This window comes from Dendrobates tinctorius, unplaced genomic scaffold, assembly GCF_039654945.1.
Source record: "Dendrobates tinctorius isolate UK_male_01 unplaced genomic scaffold, ASM3965494v1 ptg000241l, whole genome shotgun sequence".
NCBI classification, from domain to species: domain Eukaryota; kingdom Metazoa; phylum Chordata; class Amphibia; order Anura; family Dendrobatidae; genus Dendrobates; species Dendrobates tinctorius.
This window is the reverse complement of record NW_027361908.1, coordinates 9,192,424-9,217,727: the sequence shown is the minus strand read 5'-3', so window position 1 is coordinate 9,217,727 and position 25,304 is coordinate 9,192,424. Positions and strand designations below refer to the sequence as shown.

The 25,304-nt window shown below is 46.6% G+C and overlaps 1 protein-coding gene across 1 annotated transcript in view; it reads right to left on the bottom strand.

Moving 5' to 3' along the window:
- The window catches only part of LOC141060642 (dynein axonemal heavy chain 3-like), a 2,648,786-nt gene that overhangs the window by 1,218,094 nt on the left and 1,405,388 nt on the right, over positions 1-25,304 (bottom strand). Inside the window, exons 45-46 of the mRNA XM_073556958.1 lie at positions 4,934-5,206; positions 4,344-4,874 (exon numbers count right to left, since the gene is read on the bottom strand). Of these exons, the coding sequence (XP_073413059.1) occupies positions 4,344-4,874; positions 4,934-5,206 (804 nt within the window). The remainder of the gene's footprint in view (positions 1-4,343; positions 4,875-4,933; positions 5,207-25,304) is intronic.

Here is a 25,304-nt window from a genome sequence, read left to right as displayed (position 1 = left end):
TCAGGGAAGATCCAGTCTGGAGTCAGTAAAGGGCACAGAATTACACATGTTCCCATGCTTCTGTACATAGAATGTTGGGAGCTTCCTCGATTTACAAGTAAAAAGGAATCTGAAAGCAGGTTTTTGATATGTAACCAAAAGAAAGCAGGAGATAGAGGCTGGAATACAGATTTCAGCAACGTGTAACTTATTAGGATTTTTGCTATTTAATTACAATGAAGGATTTATCTCCTGGACATTATCATTGCCTGAACTAGAACTCAGATCGACAATGCCTCCTTCACCGATAAGCATACTCCTGTCAATAGATTAGATTAGATTAGATTAGATAAACTTTATTGATCCCGGAGGAAATTACAGTATTACAGCAGCAGAACAAAGATCAAGAACATTACAAGAACAATACACACTTTACAAAATAAGTCTATATGGACAGCAGATGCGGATAGACTGGTACTTGTAACTCACCAATTCCCCCCCATACACTTTGAACTTCATTTAGTCTTGGGATGCTTTACACTTATACATTTGTTAAACATCCCCACAGCTGTCGGAACAAACGATTTTCTATATCTTTCCTTTTTACACATTAGTTGGAGTAGACGCTTGCTGAATGTGCTCTTTTGCTTCGCAAACAGTTCATAGAGCGGGTGTGTATTGTTGCTCATTATAGCCTTGCATTTCTTAGTAATTCTATCCTCTAATACCTCCTCGAAAGTCCTGAGTTGTAGACCCACCGCCGCACTAGCCTTCTTGATAAGTTTATTCAGCTTATTCGCGTCAGCTGTGCGCACACTACTACCCCAGCATATAATTGCATCAAAGATTGCACTCGCCACAGTGGATTGGTAGAACATTTCAAGCATTTTGCTACACACATTAAACGACCTTAACTTCCTTAGGAAGTAAAGTCTACTCATCCCTTTCTTGCAAACCTTCTCCATATGGCACCTCCAATCAAGCTTGCTGTCCAGGTGAACCCCCAAATATTTGAAATTCTCCACCATCTCCACATCCTGACCATCAATAGTGATAGGTAAGCAATCCTTCATGCACCTTCCATAACTCAACACCAGCTCCCTGGTTTTCTTTACGTTGAGTTCTAAATGGTTAGCCTGGCACCAGTCAACAAAGTCCAAAACCACCCTTCTGTATTCCTCCTCCCCCCGGTCTCTCTCAATACCTCCGACTATCACTGAGTCATCAGAGTACTTCTGAAGGTGACAAAGGTCTGATTTATACTGAAAATCAGCTGTGTATAACGTAAAAAGGAATGGCGACAGCACCGTTCCCTGAGGGGCTCCAACACTACTCCGCACACTATCCGATACGGCCGCCCCCAACCTCACAAACTGTGGCCTGTCCGACAGATAATCAATGATCCAATTCACTAGTCCCTCATCAACCGCCATTTCAACCAGCTTTTTACGTAATAATAGTGGCTGTAAGGTGTTGAATGCACTGGAGAAATCGAAGAACATGGCACGCACAGTGGTTCTATCATTGTCCAAAAAGGAATGTACTGTTTGTAGTAGATACGCTACAGCATCGTCCACCCCCAGACTCTGCCGATACGCAAACTGAAGGGGGTCCGTAAAAGCAGACACCCTCGGACACAAGTAGGCAAGTACAATTCTCTCCAAGGACTTCATCACATGCGATGTTAAGGCCACCGGTCTATAGTCATTATGGGAGCTCGGGAAGGTAGTCTTGGGAACCGGCACCAGGCAAGAAGTCTTCCATAGAACTGGTACTCTCTGTGATTGTAAGCTCCAGTTAAACAGGTGCTGGAAGACAGTGCACAACTGATTCGCACACACTCTGAGGACACGTGGACAGATACCATCAGGCCCTGCTGCTTTACCCATGACCAGCTTACTAAACTGTTCCCTCACATCATTTTCGGAGATCAAGAAAGACTCCGACTTCCTCCCCCCAGTTGATATTGCTCGTCTCTCCCCGGCCCTCTCCTCTGTTGACATGGCACATTTATTGTTGAATCTGTTGAAAAAAAAAAAAATAGACAGTGTACATGGAGAGCCTAGCCTGGTGTGGGTGGGGCTAGCTTTCTGAGCTCTGCTTCATTATACATCTAAGAACTCTGATTGTATCACAGCTACTACATCCAATAAACTAGGTGATGCATTCTAGAAATCAGGGTCCCTGTCTCTACATTATGCTGCTCTCCAAAGAGGTAGCAAAAATCCGCTCACAGATTCAGATTCCCATTATCTTGCAGAGAAATTAGTGAAGTAAATATGCCCTAAGTCATGCAATTTGTCTTGTTACCAATTCAGTGAAATCTTGTTCCATCCAATTAATAGGAATACGTTACATTGTGATAAGTGACATCACATGAATCAGAAAGCTGAATCATTTTTTCTCACTGCACACAAGCAAGGGAGAATCAAATGAAGAGATATTTGCACTATGAGTCAGGTGTCACACAAGCAGATTCCTAATGACATGTAGAGATATTCCAAAAAACAGAGCACAATCTAAAGCGCTTAGGAAAGCATTCAGCACATTACAACACCGGCATATTTTTTACTATGCTGAAATATTTGTATTTCTTAATTTAAAGACAGGTTCTTAGTTATTAATATAGCAGAAAAATAAGATTCTAGTCCTATGAGAACACATTTTACTGAGAAGAAGGTGAAATTGACAATAATAGTATAACTAGTGGCACACGTATGTGATCATTATTGTACAGAAGGTGGACTGAACATATTTCCATGGGAATTAGGTCAGAAAAAAACTGGGACAAATGTTCTAACTCCTGTTAATTTGACAAGCGCTCAATATTGTGAGATGCATTAGTGCTAATGTTTCCAAGTTGTCAATTTAGGTAGAAAAAAAAGGAGGAGCTGCAGCATATAAAATATCTTAATTATTTTCAAAACTGACTTTATTATATTTATTTTCACACATTCACTGACCCACAAAGTGTTTCCATAGTTACTCTAATGGGCTAAGGAGAAAACGTAATAGGTGACAAGAACTATTTGAATATTATTATCTTTTTCTCCTTTCACAAAATGCTTATGGCAATTTGACCTGCTAAAGGAATATAAAATGTGTTCAGCGCTGACCTTCAATATGGAGGGAAATACACACAACTAAAAAATGCATTCCTTTAGCAGAATTTTGTACACCTTTCTGGTCCTTTTATTGTCACATTGACTTTAGCTAGTATATTGTGTATAACTGGGCTGTTGTGAGGTTATTGTTATGATTGTTACACTTGCAGCAAATACACACAACATATTAAAATGGACCTATTTCCTCTTTGTTTCCTTCCACAAGTATTTGTATAAAAAGAAAAAAAATGTAAAATTTAAATTTTCAGTGAAATTAATGAAGGGAGCAAGACCTGCTAAAATTAGATGGAAGAGGGACTCAGATACGCACTGCATTAGACACAAAGGAGGGCCTCATGCACATTGTGTTCAAATTGTCATGTAGTGGTACTCCTAGACTCATAAAGGCTAGGCACTAAATGTAAAGCCTGCCAAAAAGAAGGATCATCAACACACCCTTGAAGGCACCATCTGTAGTGCCTCATTCAAATATTGTGAGCAAAATGTAGCTGCAGTACTCCTACACACATAAAAGCTCTGCATACAATGCAAAGTCTGCCAAAAATTACAAGCAGGGTCATCCATGCACCCTTGAAGCTACCAACTGGAGTATCTCATTCAATTAAGAAAGTGTAGTTGTGGTACACCTATACTCATAAAGTCTCTACACACAGTGGAAAGCCAGAAGAAAATTCTAAGGAGGGTCATCCATACATCCTTAAAGGCACCAACTGGAGAGCCTCATGAAAAAATGTAGTTGTGGTACTTCTAAACAAATAAAGGCTGTGCACACCATGCAAAGGACAGAAAAAAATTGTCAGGAGTCATCCATACACCCTTGAAGGCAACAACTGTAGGGACTCATTCAAATATTGAAGATTAAAAACACTTTATGTGCTGCTGTCATCTGCTGGTGTGGAAAATCGTAGTTATGTAGCGTTAACGGTATTTCTCTGATCCCATGACAGCACCATGGAGAGAGGGGATCCACCCCACGGGGACAGGAAACCTACCGATAAAAAGGCGGTACCTCTCTCCCGCATCAGTTGTTTTACAGAGCATTAACGGAACTTCAGCCTAATACTAACACAACACTTTTTAAAAAAGGAATTTCTATAATCATTAAACTGCGTAGAGGAGACACCATGTGACTTTTTGACTAAACTGTATTTACAATAAGTGTGCACCCCACGCGGTAAGGAGGGAATATACGGATGCCGTCATGGGATCAGAGAAATACCGTTATCAGTAAGTAACTACGATTTTCTCCTTCTCTGGCCTTTTCCACTCCTTCTGTATGAGCGCCTGGATTTTATCGTTCATGGTAAAAGACCTCCTCTTCTTCTGCTCTAACCCACTACATATGGCATCCAGAATGGTTCTTTTAGGCCTGGTGACTACTAGACCCATAGTGGTTCTGATAGCCTTTATTAAGATATCCGTTTCTTCTATAGGGAAGCAGCTGCGACCTTCATCCGCAGAGGATGAGGAGCCGGATGACGGGCTATCTGTGTCTAATGAAGAAGATTCGCTCTCCCTATCACTAGGATCTGACTCGGGTTCCTTTCTTTTGGGTTTCTTATGCTTTTTGCTTTTTCCCTGAAGGGTTTTGAAGGTGTTCTCTACCTGGTGGGCAATTAGGGCTCTAAGGTCAGAAGCGAACCCTGGGGATTCCTTGCATATTGTATGTTCAATGCAGGACTCGCAGAGCCTTTTTTCCCATGCCGTGGGGAGCTCCTCCTTACAAAGTGGGCAAATCTTGTGGTTGGCCTTCTGTGTGCACTTCTTCCCCTATAAGAGAAGGAGGACAGGCCCTAATTACAGCATATACGTTCACGTAGTCCACTTACCCACCAGACTGAAGAAGGATATCGAATCAGACGTGGGCCCCAGATATGCTTGTCCTTTGGGACCCCTGCCCCCCTGGATTCCTTGCTGCGTTGGGACTCTGAAAGGCTGCTGCTGTGTCTCTGTGACTGCTCCTTGGTCTCCTTCTTATGGTGCTTCTGCGGTGACTTTTGTGGCTGCTGCTGGTGTCCTGTGTCTGAGGATGCGTCCAGCAGCTGCTGCTCTTCTGGAGGCTCGGTGCTCATGGTGCCAGGTGACAGGCCGCGCTGTGCCCCCTGTGCATTTTTAAGCCAAGTGAGGGGCGTGTTTCAAGAACAAAGTTTTTTTTTTCCCCCTGCATGTGCGCACCCTTCTTCCCCAGCTGCTTTGCGATGTGTGGCATTGCGTGCTCCGCCCCGCACATGCGCACCCCCGCCGCTCCCAGTGGTGCATTGCGCTGGCGGCGGCGTCTCCCCCGGCCTGCCAGTGCGTGTGTGACGTCGCGTGCTCTGTCCCGCACGTGCGCACCACCGCCGGCTCCCAGTGGTGCATTGCGTGGGCGGCGGCATCTCCCCCGGCTGCCGGCGCGTGTGGGGGATACCTGCGCCCACTGGCGCTCTCCCACCCCGGTACCTGCTCTGGCCCAGGGCTGCCCCGGTCGCCATGGATGACGCCATCCTGAGAGAGGATGGATCTTCTTGCTGCCGCCTCTCCCCCCGCACACCCTGGAGGCCCGCTGACCCCAGCGGTGGCGCCTCGGGTAACTGCCCCAGCTGGGACAGGGGGCTCCCACTGCCATCTCCCAGACTGGTCGGCCCCGGAATCTGGTAAGTTTGTAGGTTCCCTATGGGGACAGGAAACCAACTGATGCTGGAGAGAGGTACCGCCTTTTTATCGGTAGGTTTCCTGTCCCCATGGGGCGGATCCCCTCTCTCCGTGGTGCCGTCATGGGGGAAGGAGAAAAGTTGTGGCTAATCAAGGCATTGTTCATTTTTATCAGAGTCAGTTAGAGTTGAGCGAAACGGGTCGAAAAAATTCAAAAGTCGCCGACTTTTGGCAAAGTCGGGTTTCATGAAACGAAACCCGACCCTAGGATGAGGTCGGCCACGAGGTCGGCGACTTACGCGCCAAAGTTTCGTTTCAAAAGTTTGTTTTGCGCTCTTTTTCAGCCAATCAGGATCCACGGACACTGTGGGCAACGTGATGACATAGGCAGGGGTCACCACCATCTTTCAGAAGGGCATGCAAGTGATTGGCTTGCGTTGCTGGGCGTCACAGGGGGTATAAAAGGGCGTGCACGCCGACCGCCATCTTACTTCTGCCGATCTCAGTATAGGGAGAGGTTGCTGATTCTGTAGGGAGAGCGTTAGGCAGGGAAGAAGACAAAAAAACTGCTTCTGCTGCTAGCGATTTGGCCTGCACAACACACCAGTCACTGTGTGTGCAGTGCAAGGGGAGGCTATATAGTGGTGTATCAGTGGTGTTGGTTGTTGGGCTGCCTTCTAAGGCTTCCTGACATTCCTGCATTGCTGTTTACCCACTGCTCCGCAAACTGCTTTTTTAAAAGCAATCCAATCTCCCTTATCCTCTAGTCACTTTTGTCACAGCTGTGCCATCGAGCCTGTGACATAGCGCTCAGATATCAGTGGGCCTCACACAATCCAAAAGTGTCCAGTGTCCAAAAGTGTGTGCAGAGATTCAAAATCTCCCTTATCCTCTAGTCACTTTGGTCACAGCTGTGCCATCGAGCCTGTCACATAGCGCTCAGATATTCATTGGGCCTCACACAATCCAAAAGTGTCCAGTGTCCAAAAGTGTGTGCAGAGATTCAAAATCTCCCTTATCCTCTAGTCACTTTGGTCACAGCTGTGCCATCGAGCCTGTCACATAGCGCTCAGATATTCATTGGGCCTCACACAATCCAAAAGTGTCCAGTGTCCAAAAGTGTGTGCAGAGATTCAAAATCTCCCTTATCCTCTAGTCACTTTGGTCACAGCTGTGCCATCGAGCCTGTCACATAGCGCTCAGATATTCATTGGGCCTCACACAATCCAAAAGTGTCCAGTGTCCAAAAGTGTGTGCAGAGATTCAAAATCTCCCTTATCCTCTAGTCACTTTGGTCACAGCTGTGCCATCGAGCCTGTCACATAGCGCTCAGATATCAGTGGGCCTCACACAATCCAAAAGTGTCCACAAGTGTCTGCAGAAATTCAAAATCTCCCCTGTCCTGTAGACACCTTGTACCTTGTTTTACATTACTATATAGTTTGTTGGATTTTGTCTACATTTCTACCAAAAATGAGGAAGGCTGGTGGAAGAGGCCATGGAATTGGGCGGGGGTTGGCAGCTGGTAATGATGGTGTTGGTGGTGGATCTGATGCTAGTGGCAAGAGCAAAATAGGACCGAATGCAGGAGGTGTTGAGCCTGCGTCATCGTCTGGCTACATAAGGCCTCGAATGCTTAGTTTTCTAGGAGTTGGCAAACCGCTTTTAAAGCCAGAGCATCAGGAAAAAGTTTTGTCTTACATTGCTGACTCAGCCTCCAGCTATATCGCCTCCTCTTCTTCAGTTGTAAAAAGTAAAAGCACTGAGTCGTCATTGGAGGCTCATGTTCATGAACCACACCTTTCCTTGTGTCCTTCACCCCAACCAAGATTGAAGGATGACGCAGGCCATACTACTGATTACTCCATGGAGCTGTTTTCACATACCATGCCTGGATTATCAAGTCAAATGGTGAATTACCCAGGCCAAGATGAATCTGACATGGAGTGCACTGATGCACAGCCGCTGATGGATGATTCTGCTGGTACATTCACTCAGAGCACTACATTGTCCTCGCAGTGTACAGAGCCAGATTCTGACCCTGATGAGACTCAGGTGCCCCTTCCCGCACACTATACCACCATACACGGTGACACAGAGGAAGGTGCACATGACATAGAAGAGGAGGTGATGGATGACCCAGTTGTTGACCCAGATTGGCATCCACTGGGGGAAGGGGGTGCTGCTTCCAATAGCTCAGATGAGGAGCATCCACAGCAGACATCGACATCGCAACAGCTGTTATCTGGGAGGCCCGGAGCACTCCAAAGACAGGTTCCAAACATCAAAAGAGTTGCTGGACAGCTTGTCCAGAGGGTCAAAAGATGACAGCGTGCTAGGCCGCAAAATGTCTGCCAAAGTAGGAAGAGTGCAGTGTAGCACTTTTTTGAACAAAATCCTCATGATCAGGCCAAGGTTATCTGTAAGAAGTGCGCAAAGACCTTTAGCCGAGGGAAAAATCTGAAAAATTTGAATACCAGTTGCATGCTTAGACATTTAACCAGCATGCACTTGCAAGCGTGGACACAACACAAACCTCAAGTGCCACATGTGCAACTGATCACAACGAAGGTAGTCAGCAACGCTACATTGTTTTCCCCACTGTAAGCCCACCGGTTAGCACAGCAGCAAATGTTGAGGTGTCATTGCAAGGCCACAGCAGTCAGGGAATCCCACTGTTATATCAACGAAAGACTGATTCTAGGCCATCAGAAAGAACACCAACTCCATCACCATCATCAACCCTCTCTCAGTCCGCCCTGTCCACCGCTACTTCCACCATATGCAGCTCTCAAGTCCAGCTCACCCTCCCAGACACTATGAGTAGGTCAAGAAAGTACTCAGTCTCTCATCCGCGTACACTGGGTTTAAACGCCCACATTGCCAAACTAATCTCGTTTGAGATGATGCCCTTTCGGTTGGTGGAAAGCACAGCTTTCCGCGAACTCATGGCCTATGCAGTACCACGCTATGACCTACCCAGTCGCCACTTCTTCTCTCGCAAAGCCATCCCAGCCCTCCACCATCATGTGAAAGACCGCATTGTCCATGCACTCAAGCAGTCAGTGAGCGGAAAGGTGCACCTCACAACTGATGCATGGTCCAGTCGGCATGGCCAGGGCCGTTACGTGTCCATCACTACGCACTGGGTTAATGTGGTGGATGCAGGGTCCACAAGGGACAGCGGTGGTGGGACAGTGCTGCCTAGCCCACGGTATAGGAAACAGTTGGCTGTAGGCGTTCGACCCTCCTCCTCCTCCTCCTCCTCCAGAAGCGAAAGCTCGTCCACAGAGCGCAGTCGTACGAGCACTCCATCTGCAGCTGCCACTGTTGCACATGATGTGTCCCCCTATCGAGCAGCTAGTGGAAAGCGTCAGCAGGCTGTGTTGCAGATGATGTGTTTGGGCAACAGACACACCGCCGAGGTGCTGGCCGAGTACTTGAAGTGACAAACTGAGTCATGGCTGGGCAGTGTACATCTTGAGGCAGGCAAGGTAGTTAGTGATAACGGCCGTAATTTTGTGGCAGCCATAGCCCTTTCAAAACTCAGCCACATACCTTGCTTGGCTCACACCTTGAACCTGGTGGTGCAGTGCTTCCCCAAAAATTATCCGGAGTTAACAGCCCTGCTCCAGAAGGTGCGAAGACTGTGCGCGCACATCCGCCGGTCGCCTGTACACTCCGTTCGTATGCAGAAGCTGCAGCGATTGCTCCACCTTCCCAACCACCGCCTCATTATCGACATTGCAACAAGGTGGAACTCCACCCTGCACATGGTGGAGCGGCTGTGCGAGCAGAGGCAGGCCATAATGCATTTGTGGGAGGCTACACGGCCAGGCACTTTGAGAGCAGACATGGAGTTGACAGGTGTGCAGTGGTCGAAGCTGAAAGACCTCTGTAAAGTCCTTCAGTGTTTTGAGGAATGCACACGGCTGGTAAGCGCAGACGACATCATCCTAAGCATGAGCATCCCACTTATGCGTCTGCTCATGCAAACTTTGACGCACCTTAAGGAGCAGGCGTCTGCAGCCAATGTTGATGAGGAGGAAGAGGAGGAGGGAATCCTTGATGATATTCAGCCATTGTCTGCTCAGGGACCTCTCCTGGACGAGGTGGAGGAAGAAGAGGAGGATGATGATGGGGATGATTACTTAGGGGATGAGGATGCATCTCGTGGGGCAAGTGAAAATGTTGGCGTGGCAAGGTCTGGTACAGGGTTTGTGCGTGACTGGAGGGATGTGGATTTGCCAGAAAGTGCTCCTCCACCCAGCACTCGCAGTGCATCATTGACACCGGGAACATTGGCCCACATGTCAGATTATGCCTTGCAGATCCTAAAAAGGGACCCCCGCATTGCCAAAATGATGAACGATGACGACTACTGGTTGGCCAGCATCCTGGATCCACGCTATAAAGGCAAATTACAAAACATCATGCCACAGGAGAACCTTGACCTAATATTGGCTAATAAACAAGCAACTCTTGTTAATCGGTTGCTTGAGGCATTCCCAGCACACAGCAGCGGTGATGGTTCTCACACGAGCCGTACGGGCCGGGGGCAGCTTGGCAGAGGTGTTCGTGGTGCACACAGCAGAAGTGGCGTTGGAGACAGGGGTTTCATGACAATGTTGTGGACTGATTTTTCAAATACCGCTCACACAACTGGTAATACTGCATCGATGGAAAGTGACAGGAGACAGCAGTTGTCAACTATGGTTACAAACTACTTTTCCTCCCATATCGATGTTCTCCCACACAGGTCATTCCCCTTTGACTATTGGGCCGCTAAACTGGACACCTGGCCTGAATTGGCCCAATATGCCTTACAGGAGCTCGCTTGCCCAGCTGCAAGTGTGCTATCGGAAAGAGTCTTCAGTGCAGCTGGATCAATCCTGACAGAAAAAAGGACCCATCTGTCAACCCAAAATGTGGATGATCTAACCTTCATTAAAATGAACCATGCATGGGTTTCCAAGGATTTTGTCCCACCTTCCCCTGATGACACATAGGGTGACAGAAAAATGGCTTGCTTTGGTCCACCTCTTCCTGGGACTTCACCTATTTCGCCTTTTGCATCAGCTGAATGTCCAACATCAACATATGCCACTTTCTAAAACTCCCTAACTGTGCTGCCTCCCCCCCCATGGCCGGGGTCACCACCTAGCGCACGACACCGTGCGAGTGCCGTTGCCCTGGACTGGTGGGTAGGCCGACTCTTGGGCGCGGGCACTGGCACAGGGTCCCTCATAGTGCAATCAAGTGTCTCTGACGGTGGTGGTGCACACCCGCCGTCAGACACACCGCTGTACTATGAGAGGCCCAGTGCCAGTACTGACGCCCACGAGTGGGCCCCCCTTGCTTGGGCAGGGCTCCAGCATTTGCAATCTTTACCTCTCCCTGCTCCTCCGCTGTGTAATCTGGACCGTCAAATCCATACTGTGCCTGACACCGTCTGAGCCTGCCTCCTGAGACATATATTTTGAATGTGTACGCTATCCATACATGTTATCCAGGGATTCGGTACCCTTTCTAACCTTTGTGCAATCACGTGCAATCCATACTGGGCCTAACACCGTCTGAGCCTGCCTCCTGAGACATATATTTTGAATGTCTACGCTATCCATACATGTTATCTGGGGTACGGTACCCTTTCTAACCTTTGTGCAATCACGTGCAATCCATACTGGGCCTGACACCGTCTGAGCCTGCCTCCTGATGTATAGACATATATTTTGAATGTGTACGCTATCCATACATGTTATCCGGGGATACGGTACCCTTTCTAACCTTTGTGCAATCACGTGCAATCCATACTGGGCCTGACACCGTCTGAGCCTGCCTCCTGAGACATATATTTTGAATGTGTACGCTATCCATACATGTTATCTGGGGATACGGTACCCTTTCTAACCTTTGTGCAATCACGTGCAATCCATACTGGGCCTAACACCGTCTGAGCCTGCCTACTGAGACATATATTTTGAATGTGTACGCTATCCATACATGTTATCCAGGGATACGGTACCCTTTCTAACCTTTGTGCAATCACGTGCAATCCATACTGTGCCTGACACCGTCTGAGCCTGCCTCCTGAGACATATATTTTGAATGTGTATGCTATCCATACATGTTATTCAGGGATACGGTACCCTTTCTAACCTTTGTGCAATCACGTGCAATCCATACTGTGCCTGACACCATCTGAGCCTGCCTCCTGATGTATAGACATATATTTTGAATGTGTACGCTATCCATACATGTTATCTGGGGATACGGTACCCTTTCTAACCTTTGTGCAATCACGTGCAATCCATACTGGGCTTGACACCGTCTGAGCCTGCCTCCTGATGTATAGACATATATTTTGAATGTGTACGCTATCCATACATGTTATCCGGGGATACGGTACCCTTTCTAACCTTTGTGCAATCACGTGCAATCCATACTGGGCCTAACACCGTCTGAGCCTGCCTCCTGAGACATATATTTTGAATGTATACGCTATCCATACATGTTATCTGGGGATACGGTACCCTTTCTCACCTTTGTGCAATCACGTGTAATCCATACTGGGCGTGAGAACGGCTGGCGAGCTGTTAAGCAAGCTATAGCACCTGTGGTTTGCACACGTAAGTTTTTCATTTTTTCAGGAATGACGGTTAGGCCTAATTCCGGAACTGCGGTTGACCTGCACTTACTGGGAAATCATTGTTCGGGGGTAATAATTGTAATCAGTGATCCCCATCACTAACGTTGTTCAGCGGGTTATCTGCACCTGTAAGCGACAAACGCTGGCCTTTTCAGTGTAGCGCACATGCAGCCACGGACATGTAAGGGCATGACACACCAGTTATTGGCCAATCTCATGTGCCAGAGCCTCACATGTCCCTCTAGTAAGCCGGACTCGGACCGCGGGGCATGACGGAGTCTCGTTCGTTAACGGAATTAAGCTTGCAATGTGTGCATCTGTTCTGTAGCTGGCATGGTTGAGGTTTCCCAGGTGGAGTCGAATTTAACCGTAGGCTCCACTCCTGGTGGTGCCCTTCTGGACATTCCTTTAAGGTTCAGCTTTGCAACCATACTGCCCACGTAAAACAAACACTTTGCCTTCATGAACGCTGTTTGGAGGGTCATGACTCGTGGGAATAACGCCGCCCAATCAGTTAACCTGCTAGAGAGATCCTTCGTTGCTCCCAAGCATGACATCACACTCCCTAGGAAGAAGATAATGCCACTTTGGCAACCGTATTCCTGGGGGCGACACAAGTGCACTGATGCCCAGCCACTGCTCGATGAATCTGCTGGTACATTGACCCAGACCACTACATTCCCCTCGCACGCTACCCGGCCTGAATCTGACCCTGATGAAACGCAGGTTACCCTTCCCATATACAGTTCCATCTTACACGGTGACAAAGAGGAAGCTGCAGATGAAAGTGCAGGTTCGGCCCACCCGCCATCAGACACACCACCATACTATCAGGGGCCCTGTGCCAGTGCCGTCGCCAACGAGTGGGCCCCCACGCTTGCCCAGGATCACAGCACTTGCAAAATTGAAATACTGTGCAGTGAGATGGAAGATGGGGACGACGAGGAGTCTAGACTAGTACAGGGATTCCCTAGCGAGGAGACTTATTTGATTGTTTTCAATGTTGGGACAGCAATTTTTGGGGAGCACTATACTCTGGAGAATGATAGATAGGGCGCACCATACACTGGAACATTCCAAAGGTGGACATCAGACACTGGAGCAGCATTTACAGGGCCCATTATACACTAGAGCATTAGAAATGGGGCCCATTATGTTTGGAGCATTATTTGGGCCCATAAGACAGTGGAGCTTCATCCATGGGGACCAACATATACTGTACCATTATGTGGAGCTCATCATATACTGTTTCAAACATTATATGGGACCAATGATTCTGTATGGAGAAATAGATGGGCCTCGTCATGAGATGTAAAAAGTGAGGTATTTTTCATTGTACTATACCGCTATTTCTCTGCCGTATCGGAGCATGATGAGTTGTGGTATGTGTTAAAGGGGTGCTCTTTCGCTCAGGGCACATGAAAACCTGGAGCCAGCCCTCCCCCCCACAACTTCAGCCAAATAACCCCCATTTTTCAGTGCGTAACTTGTATTATGAAGTTAATTAAGGTTGACAAGCTTAAGTAAGAAGAATTGATGCTTTTGGCATTCAAATGGGCACTGTATGTGTGTTTCCTGTCTTCCTCTCACTGCCGACTTTTATTCCCCATTGACTTACATTGGGTTTCGTGTTTCGGGACGACCCCGACTTTTCCCTATAATCGGACGATCTTGCTCGACCCGACTTTTGGAAAAGTCGGGTTTCACGAAACGAAACTCGACCCTAAAAAAACAAAAGTCGCTCAACTCTAGAGTCAGTATGTCAGCATATTTTCCACAATGGCCTTCTGGTATAGCATCATTTCAGTAGATCTCTGCTTCAAGAAGGAGAGGTGCAAGGTTCTCCTTGTAGCGTGGGTCTAGCAGAGATGAATATAATGCAAGGGTTATATATATATTACTCTAATTATGGCATCATCAGTGCTCACCATCTTTGTGGAGTCCTCAACGTTTTAGAGACATGCCCAAATGTCAGGCCTCCACACCCACTCTTCAGTTGTTATGTGTGGAGGCTGACCAAAATGCCAACAGGTGTGTTGGAGCTGGTATTCCACAACTGGCTTCTGGTGCTTACAAAGAGTTACCAGCATGTTCATTGTGGAGTTCTAACATGAGGTTGGTGAACTGGCTCTTGCATGCAGTGCTGCAGTACTGCCAAAGCGACGGTAGCTGTAGTTGACTTGCGGAAATGTGCACTGACGTGGCATATCTTGATCAGAACCTCTGGCAAATCTGGGTAAGTAGACTAAATAATCCTAATTTTGCTAATATCTCTGGGTATTGTAGTTCCCCCATCCCCTTTATTAATTTTGTTGCCCTCCTTTGTACTTGCTCTGTTTCCATTATATCATTCCTGAGTACCGGTGCCCAAACCTGTACACAGTACTTCATGTGCGGTCTAACCAGGGATTTGTACAGAGGCAGTATAATACTCTCATCATGTGTATCCAGACCTCTTTTAATACACCCCATGATCCTGTTTGCCTTGGCAGCCACTGCCTGGCACTGGTTGCTCCAGGTAAATTTATCTTTAACTAGAATCCCCAAGTTCTTCTCCATGTCAGATTTACCCAGGGGTTTCCCGTTCAGTGTGTAATGGTGATATTGATTCCTTCTTCCCATGTGTATAATCTGACATTTATCAATGTTAAACCGCATCTGCCACCTTTCGGCCCAAGTTTCCAACTTATTCAGATCCATCTGTAGCAGAATACCATCTTCTTTTGTATTGACTGCTTTACATAGTTTTGTATAATCTGCAAATATCGATATTTTACTGTGTAAACCTTCTACCAGATCGTTAATAAATATGTTGAAGAGAATAGGTCCCAACACCGACCCCTGTGGTACCCCACTGGTCACAGCAACCCAGTTAAAGAATATACCATTTATAACCACCCTCTGCTTTCTATCACTAAGCCAGTTACTTACCCATTCACACACATTTTCCCCCAGATTCAGCATTCTCATTTTGTATACCAACCTCTTGTGTGGCACGGTATCAAACGCTTTGGAAAAATCAAGATATACCACATCCAGTGATTTGGTCCAGTCTATAGCTTACCTCTTCATAAAAGCTAATTAAATTGGTTTGACAGGAGCGATTCCTCATAAACCCATGCTGATATGGAGTTAAACAATTATTCTCATTGAGATAATCCAGAATAACATCCCTCAGAAACCCTTCAAATATTTTACCAACAATGGAGGTTAAGACTTACTGGCCTATAATTTCCAGGTTCACTTTTATAACCCTTTTTGAATATTGGTACCACATTTTCTATGTGGTATAGTCCTGTGGAACAGACCCCGTTGCTATAGAGTCCCTAAATATAAGAAATAATGGTTTATCTATTAAATTACTTAGGTCTCTTAGTACTCGTGGGTGTATGACATATGGACCCGGAGATTTATCTATTTTAGTCTTATTTAGCTGGGTTCGCACCTCTTATTGGGTTAGGGCCCCGTCACACATAAGGACTTACCATCGATCCCAACAACGATATCAATGTGTCAGGATCGCTGGTAAGTCACTATGTGATCGCTGGTGAGCTGTCAAACAGACAGCTTCACCAGCGATCAGCACAGTGACGCCGAGCGCGCTGCGTCGTTGTGTTCATTAGTTACCAGCGCGCTGATGCAGGGAGCTGGTAACTAACGTACACATCGGGTATCTAAGGGACTCACGTCCCTTGGCTACCCGATGTGTACGTTAGTTACCAGCTCCCTGCATCAGCGCGCTGGTAATGAACGTACACATCAGGTTTCTAAGGGACGCACGTCCCTTGGATACCCAATGTGTATGTTAGTTACCAGCTGATCGCTGGTCTCCCGCCTGTCACACGCAGCGATGCGTGCTGGCTAGCGGGAGACCAGCAACCAAAGAAAAGTCCTGGCCTTTCCTACAGCGATCAGCGATACCGGCAGAGGGGCCGGTCGCTGATCGCTGTCACACACAACGATCTCGTCACAAAACTCGCTATGTGTGACGGGGCCTTTAGATTGGTGACCCTTAATATATTGTTTTCTTTGTCTCTCGGCATTTCTGCAGAGCGAATACCATGGAGAGGAAGGTGTTTAATATATTCGCTTTTTCCTCATAATCAACAACCATTCTTTCCTCACAATTTTTTTTTAGGGGCCTATACTTTCAATTTGATTCTTTTACTATTGATATAGTTGAATAACAGTTTGGGATTAGTCCTACTCTCCTTAGCAATGTGCTTCTCTGTTTCATTTTTGGCAGCTTTAATTAGCTTTTTAGATAAAGTATTTTTCTCCCTATAGTTTTTTTAGAGCTTCAATGGTGCCATCCTGCTTTAGTAGTTTAAATGCTTTCTTTTTACTGTTAATTGCCCCTCTTACTTCTTTGTTTAGCCACATTGGGTTTTTCCTATTTCTTGTCATTTTATTCCCACAAGGTATAGATTGTTTACAGTGCCTATTTAGGATGTTCTTAAACATTTCCCATTTATTATCTGTATTCTTATTTCGGATGACATTGTCCCAGTCAACTAGGAATCTGTCACCTCAATTTGGCTCGGTATGTAAATGAGTTGTGTCCGGTCTGATGGGCAGTGTTTTGGCTAGTAGATGTCATCCAAATTATGCACTTGCGCATTGCAATATCCAATCGCGAGTGCACCGTATGTTTTTCCCAGCTGCGGGCATGCTCCGGTGAACTATGCCCCTAAAGTATTTCACTGCCATTTCTGTGTTCCCGGACATAGTTCACCGGTGCATGCGCACTAATGCTTTTTGGATTTGCCCGCAGTTAGGCAAAGCATACTGCACACGCGCGGTTGGATATTGCAATGCGCACGCTCGTAATCTGGACGACAACTACTGAAATTCCCAGAAAGATTGCATACAGCAGCCAAGGGGGGGTGGAAGGAAGGAGATGAAACACCGCCCATCGGACCAGACACAACTCATTTACATACCACGCCAAATTGAGGTGACAGATTCCTTTTAAGGGCATCTCTAAGCTGGTCAAACTCCCTGACAAGTCCCCCTTGCTAAAGAAAAGTGAAACTGCACAATATTGTAGTCACTATTTCATAGATGCCCGACGAACTGCAGATTTGTTATTCTGTCAGGTCTATTAGATAGTATTAGATCTAAAAGTGCTGCTCCTCTGGTTGGATTCTGCACCAATTGTGAAAGATAACTTTTCTTGGTTATTAGCAGAAACCTGTTGCCTTTATGGGTTTCGTAGGTCTCTGTTTCCCAGTTAATATCCAGGTAGTTAATGTCACTCATAGCAAGGACCTCATTATAGGTTGCAGCTTCATCTATCTGCCTTAGTAGTATACTTTCCAATATTTCTGTTATATTTAGGAGTTTGTAAAAGACCCCAATAAGAATTTTGCTACTATTTTTTCCTCCTTGTATTTCAACCCATATGGTCTCAGCGTCCTCATTCCCTTTTCTAGTATCCTCCCTTAAAGAGGACTTTACATAAAGACAAACCCTTCCTCCTCTCTGATTTTTATCATCCTTTCTAAACAGAATGTAACCCTGTAAGTTAACTGCCCAGTCATAACTTTCATCTAACCATATCTCGGTTATTTCCACTATGTCATAGTTACCTATAGATATTTCTGTTTCTAGTTCTTCCATCTTGTTTGTCAGGCTTCTAGTATTTTCGAGCATGCAGTTTAGATGATTTTATATTGTTCCAATCTCCTCCCTGTGGATTGTTTTAGAAATTTTCTTACCTCCCTTCAGACTATGTTGTCTTTGGTCTTTTTTGCCGCCCCTCATATCCTTCAACAGTATATTTTCTGGTTTCAAGTTCGTTTGTAACTTTTTTCTTCCCATCCCCTCTTCTAGTTTAACGTCCTCCTGATGAGTGAAGCAAGTCTTCTGGTGAATGTGTGTTTCCCAAGTTTGTTGAGGTGTAGTCTGCCTCTGGCGAGGAGTCCATCGCACAGGTAATTCACACCATGGTCCAGGAATTCAAATCCTTGTCTGCACCATCATCTTAGCCAGTTGTTTGCATCAAGGATTCTGCTCCATCTCCTGATGCCATGCCCATCTACTGGAAGGATAGAAGAAAAAAACTACCTGTGAATCCAGTTCCTTTACTTTCATTCCCAACTCTTCAAAGTCCTTACAGATTGTCGGTAGGTCCTTTCTTGCCATATCATTGGTGCCAACAAATATCAGAAGAAATGGGTGGCTGTCCTTGGAACTGATGAGCTTTGGTATCCTATCGGTCACATCCTTGATATTTGCACCTGTGAGGCAGCATGCATCTCTTGCGGTTATGTCTGGTCTGCAGATGGCTGCTTCTGTGCCTGTCAGTAGTGAGTGTCCCATCACTACCACTCTTCTTCGTTTCTTGGCTGCACTTTTTGTTGTCACTTCTGGGTATTGCTTTGTGCCCTTTTCTTGTTTGCTTGCTGGTAGTGCCTCATCCTTAGGTGTGGCATCTTCGCCCTCCACAAGGCCTTGGTATCGGTTTCTCAGTTGTGTTGTTGGTGATGTCTCCATGGTCTTCTTGCTTCTTTTGGTTACATGCTTCCACACGTCTGCTTTTGGAGATTCACTGACACTTTCTTCACCTTCTGTGACCAGTAGAGATGCTTCTGTTCTGTCTAGGAAGTTTTCATTTTTTACGGTGAGTTTCAAAGTTGAAATTCTTTCTTCCACACCCCACACCTTTTCTTCTAAAAGGGCCAGTAGTCTAGACTTCTGTGAAAATGTAGCAGCTCAGCATGTAGGTAGTCACATTTGCCATGTTGCTGCTAGATCCTGCTGACTGCTCTGTGTCTTCCTTCTTGTGTAATCTACTGTGTGTAACCTTCTTTTGTAATGTGCTGTTTAATTTCCTTCTTGTGTAATCTACTCAATCAGCCAAACTTTCTTGCAATAACGTCCTAGAGGCAAAACATTTTTTGGTGATGCTTTCCAAGCAGCTGGACCCGGCTGTAACCAACGATCTTCTTGCTGAGGGAGACTCTTTACTTTTCCCAGAAGGCACCTGGAATATGCAAATTGTCCTCCTCAAGCTTCAATCCCTGGTTTGGCGATGCTTTCCAAGCAGCTGGTCCCAGCTGTACCCAACGATCTTCTTGCTGAGACAGACTCTTCGTTTTCCCAGAAGGCACCTGGAATATGCAACTTCCCTGAGGCAATGCAGCAGAAATTCCAGCTGATGTGGACAATGTACTCTGAGAACACACCGGAGATGGAGGATGATGAGGAGAGGTGCAGGAACTGATGTAAAAGGTGGAAGAAATCCTTACAGAAGTAAGGCCACCAATCCTCAGCGTTGGTAGCACATGTGCAGTGCCAGGGTGGGACTTGACCTCGGCCACCACAATGTTCACCCAGTCTCATCAGCGAAATGTAGCATCTCTGGCCAAAAGCGCTTGTCCTCATGTCTGTCATTTAGTGACCAATCCCAGTAAATGAATTGGGAAGGGCATGAATGATGTTCCTGGACATGTGCTGGCACAAAGCGGTAACACCACACCAGGGAGAAATAGTACTGGCTAGGGACAGAGCACTGAAGGAAGGCTTCTGCCATGAGTAGGTGAAAATTCTCCTTGACTACAAGCCTAAATGGCAATATTTCCATGGCAAGCAACCTGGAATTGTGCCCGTTTAGTGTTTGGGGCTGTGGGTGGGTAGCTGGGAACTTTCTATTTTGTTCTAAGGCCTGGTGTAGGGGACAGCTGAACGCTATGCTGGAAAAGGGTTTGGAAGTGCCTGATGCTAATGCCTCAGAATGTGGAAAGCTGGTGCCTGCCCTCTAAATAAATAATTAAAAATAAAAACGAATGTGGGTTCTCCTGTGTAGAAACACAGGGGGTCGGCGGGCGCCTTGGTCCGCTAGCCGAAATCACATGGACCATAAATCGTCCGGCCGAACGCCTGTTCTCCCTTTAACGTGGGCATAATGCTACTCAGACAACACAGGGTGAGGGTAAAATAGTGTAGCAGTGCTTTATTGAACCACAAAACAGGCAGATAACATGTAGAACAGTCCCAGAAAAATACCTCCAAGGTGGTGCACATGTTACTGTTTTGCAGCACAGGACTAGGGTAGGAGGGGGGAAAACTGACCCTGCACTGTGACTGGGTTGATATCCTATGATGGAGTGGGCATCCCATTCCTTGTGAATTGACCCACCGATGATCCTAGGCTAATCTCAAGTGAAGACCTATAGATAGGGGGAAGGGGGTCCCTGAAAAATCTACGGACTGGGTACAAAAACAGGTCACCTCCTAATAGAAAACAAAGAGAAGGCTGCAGAAACAAACTGAAAACAGAAACTAAGACTAGCAGAACCAGAGGTCCCAGCACTGCACTAATTAAACACAAAGAAGGCAAAGCAAGGCTCCAAGCCAGACTTCAAGCAGATTAACACTGTTGTCCAGCAAGGAATGGAAGACAGGTGCAGGTTAATATAGGGTGAAACAATCACCTGACCCAAGACAAACCCAGCACCACGTGAAAAAGACCAGCAGCCAGAACACTACAAGAAAATGGCAGATATTCACAAACTGAACAGATTCTAACAGCACATTACAGAGTCTCACCCTTCTGCTGACTCAACAGGATGATGGCAGCTTTTACTTCAGAGCTCCCAGAGTCAGCTACCCCAACTGTGGCATGCACAATGAGAGGAGGTAATGACAAGCATAGCGAGATAACAGTCCATACATGTACAAGGCCAGTTCACCTGAAAGTCACGACCTGGCATCTCCAAACATCTCCATGGAGCAAGCAGACCAGCAGGTCCCAATTCTGGCTTTCTCCATGGTTCAGCGATGGCCAATGGAGCAGATCTGTATTCTTTCAACCAGGGCTGACCACCCCTAGGTTGTTTACTGTAGAATAATAGATCTGTATCCCTCATGATGGAGCCATGATATTGGCTGCTGTCCTGTCTATGGTCTTTAGATGTATGGATGTGTTGGCTGAATCTCTGGCTGTCCCTCTCAGTCTCTCTGTTTGTGAGTCTCTTAATACATAGGCATGTAACCTATTTTTAGATTTAACAAGTGTCTTTCAGTCTCGCATCACAGATAAGGGGAAGAATGGTGATGAGAACAAGTAGCAATACTTGATTATTTAATCTGTTTGCATAGTTTTTCCCTCTCTGCTTTTGAAGTTAGCAAACTGGCTCCATAACACAATGCATAATTAGCATATCAGCAAGCATCACTAGTCATCAAACATAACAGCACACTATGTTGTATGAAATATCAGCTTACAAGTTATTATTACAGGCTTACACAAACAAAGTTATAGATAACAGACATAACTTTTTTATTTTTCCGTCGATATGGCCATGTGAGGGATTGTTTTTTGCGGGACGAGTTGTACTTTAGAATGACACCATTGATTTTACCTTATCATGTTTTCAAAAACGGGAAAAAAATTCCAAATGCGGTGAAATTGCAAAAAAGGAAAATTCCACAATGTTTTGGGGATTTTTTTTGACCATGTTCACCAAATGCTAAAATTGACCTGCTATGACTCTACAGGTCATTACGAGTTCATAGACACCAAAAATGTCTAGGTTCTTTTTTCTTGCGCCATTATCTGAGACCTGTAGCGTCTCCATTTTTCGTGATCTGGGGTTGGGTGAGGACTTATTTTTTGCATACCAAGCTGACATTTTTATTGATACAATTTTGGTGCAGATACGATCTTTTGATCACCCATTATTGCATTTTAATGCAATGTTGCGATGACCAAAAAAATGTAATTCTTGAGTTTTCACATTTTTCTCACTACGCCGTTTAGCGATTAGGTTAATCCTTTTTTTAATTGTGCGATTCTTAACACAGTGATGCCAAATATGTGTATGACTGCTGGCACCAGGTGGCCGGCTCACAGGAGAGACAAGTGAGTGTGTCTGCAGGAAGGTGCAAAGCGTGGATACAGGGACACGCAGGGTACAGGGCGGTACAGGGCGTGTACATGGGAGTGCGCTAGATAATGGATAGTGCAAGGCGGGTACATGAGAACAAGTATGGCATGCACAGACAAGCACGCCTGGGTGCGAGCAAAGCAGGACGCATGATAAGGAGCACGTCAGAGTACAGAGTTAGTCAGAGTGTGCGCAGAGAAGCACACCGGAGTGCAAGGCTAGGCAGAAGGAGTGCCATGAGGCACAACAGAGCATAAAACAGAGCGTGTTCTGAGAGGCATGACTGAACACAGTGCAGGAACAGAGCACTAGGCCAAGTACAGGAGCAGAGCATGTGCCAGGAGGCACGGCAGAGCACAAGGCAGATTATAGGAACAGAGCATGTGCCAGGAGGCACAACAGAGCATAGAGCAGAGCATGTGCCGAGAGGCACGACTGAACACAGTGCAGGAACAGAGCACTAGACAGAGTACAGGAACAGCGCATGTGCCAGGAGGCACGACAGAGCACGAGGCAGAATATAGGAACAGAGCATGTGCCAGGAGGCAAAACAGAGCACAAAGCAGAGGACCCGAATACAGAGCACAGCCAGGCAAGGACAAGGCAGACCAAGCCAGGAAGCACAACAATAATCAGGCACCTCCCATAGGAAGAGGTAGCCTGATATAGCACATGAGCACTAGGACTTCCGGGTCAGGTCCTCCAACACCATAGAGAGGACATGACCGGAGGCAGAGCTGAGAAGAGAGGCCGTGTGCACAGAGAACCTTGTGCAGACATGGAGCTAAGTACAAGAAGTGCGCGTGCACACCCGACGGGACCCCGGGAGCGGCCGCGACACCGGAAGAGGTGATGTCGTGCCCGAGGTCCCGCCTCCAGGTGAGAGCGACTTGACAGGTGACGTGACAATGTGGAGGCATTTTTGACAGTGTTTGAGTGGGTAGGGGAGTGTTGTGAGTTCATTTTCCCCTTCGTCACTGAGGTCTGGTGAACTCCCTATTCTGGTAAAGGAAAGTAATGAGCCTGATTATCAGGCACCTGAGCCTAATGAGGATGACTGGCTGAGTGGAGTCACGGACTGGATATAAGGCTGCCGATGCCCTTCTGCCCTGCGGGTGATTTCTCTGTGGACTTCTAGGACACCAGTCTGATTCCTGCTCCTCTAAAGCTAAGTTTTCTGCTTTGCCTTTTTGCATTTGTGTTTCGTTTTTGTTTTCCTTGCTTTTCTGGATTCTGCCATTCCCTGCTGGGGTGAGCTGAATCTCCTTTTGCCTGTTGCTCTGTCTTCAGATATTCCTAAGTACTGACAGCTTTTTTGAAGCCTAGCGTCTTCAGGGCCTTTTTCACTGTCAGTCTGTTGGCTCTTATTTTCATAGGGTTTTTCACGGATTGCAGACAGCAGCCTTCCTGTCCTTTCCTATCTAGTTAGCTTGGGCCCCGTCTTTGCTCTGTCTATCTTTCTGTCTGTTAGTGTTTTCATCTTGCTTCACCGTCATTATATGTTGGGGGCTGCCTATTGCTTTGGGGTCTGCTCTGGGGCAGTTTAGATTTCCCCTTTCTTTCTTTAGGCCTATTTAATTCTACAGCTGTGATTGAGGGGTCTAGGGCATCGTAGGAACCCCCCACGGCTACTGCTAGTTGTGTTGATAGGTTCAGGGGTCTGCAATCCGATAGCTGCCAACTTCTCTGGTTTTCTGGACTTAGCTAGCATTTCTGTTTTTGCCTCCTACGGTGACTCAATCATAACAGCGGAGCATGAGAAGCTACCACCAGAGCTGTGGGCAGAGGTGCTGGCCTCCTATTTGACTGGTGAGCCCCAGAAGGCCTATTAAGATTTTACATTACAGGATGCGCAGGAGTATGCCTAGTTAAAAACTGAAATTTGTACACGTGAAGGAGTGACTATGTCAGTCAGAGCACAAACAGTTCACCACTGGGCCTATTGTGGGGACAAACCGTCTCAATCCCAAATGTTTGACCTACTGTATCTGGTGCAAAAATGGCTGCAGCTAGAATCCTCCACTCCAGCCCAGATGGTAGAGCACGTTGTCATTGACAGGTTCGTGCACTCTCTTCCTAGGCCACTGCAAACCTGAGTTGCCTAGGGAGATCCCCGCAATGTAGATGAACTGGTGAGCCAAGTGGAATGGTTCCAGGTGGTCGAGAGACCCTTAAGAAATCAGGGGGTAATGCATCCCAGTACTGGGAGAAACAGCGATAACCTGGGCCCCAAAAGAGGGTTAGTAAAGCCACCACCGGGGGAGTCCTAGATCCCAAGGGATCACTGAGGGGTTGTCAAAGGCCACGGGTAAAGACTTGCTTTGCTGGAGATGTCACAGTCCTGGACATATAGTCACCCATTGTCCCTTGTACTTCAAAGAGATGGACTGTAGCCTAGGGAGGCGCTGCTCCTACAATGCCTACCCCACCTGCAGTGTGAACTATCAGCCCAGTGAGGGGCCACAGGCACGTCCAGTGTCAATAAATGACGTGCTGGTGTCAGGACTCATATTATCAAAGAGTTTGATGACTCTGATAAGGGCCACACGTCCCCATCAATAAATCCTGGGGAAAAATGTAGGTGAATACTGTATCCACGGGGACGCCAAGGACTATCCTGTCACCAAAGTGTTCGTTAAAACTATGGAGTCCCATTAGGTCGGGGTGGTCAAGGGTTTGCTGCACCCCGTGATAATCGGGCAGGACTTCAGCCTTTTCTGGGACTTGTGGGGAATGGCGGAGATGTCGAAGGATGCAGACAGGAGCCAGCTCAATCCTGGTGAAACCTCATTACAGTTGTAGATGGATGAGGTCCCCTTGTGTGTCCTGGCTGGTGTCGAGAAAGAGATAGTGACCAGAGAGACTGAAATTCCTGAACTGGGGGTTTCTGGTGGCGAATTTTGGGACTGCCCAAATGCAGTACTTGACTTTGAAAAATGTGCTGGAAAATGTTACTGTGATAAATGGTGTTGCCCAAGAGCTGGGGTCAACACCAGGTTCCCGTATTTTGCAGTTAATGGGGAGTTG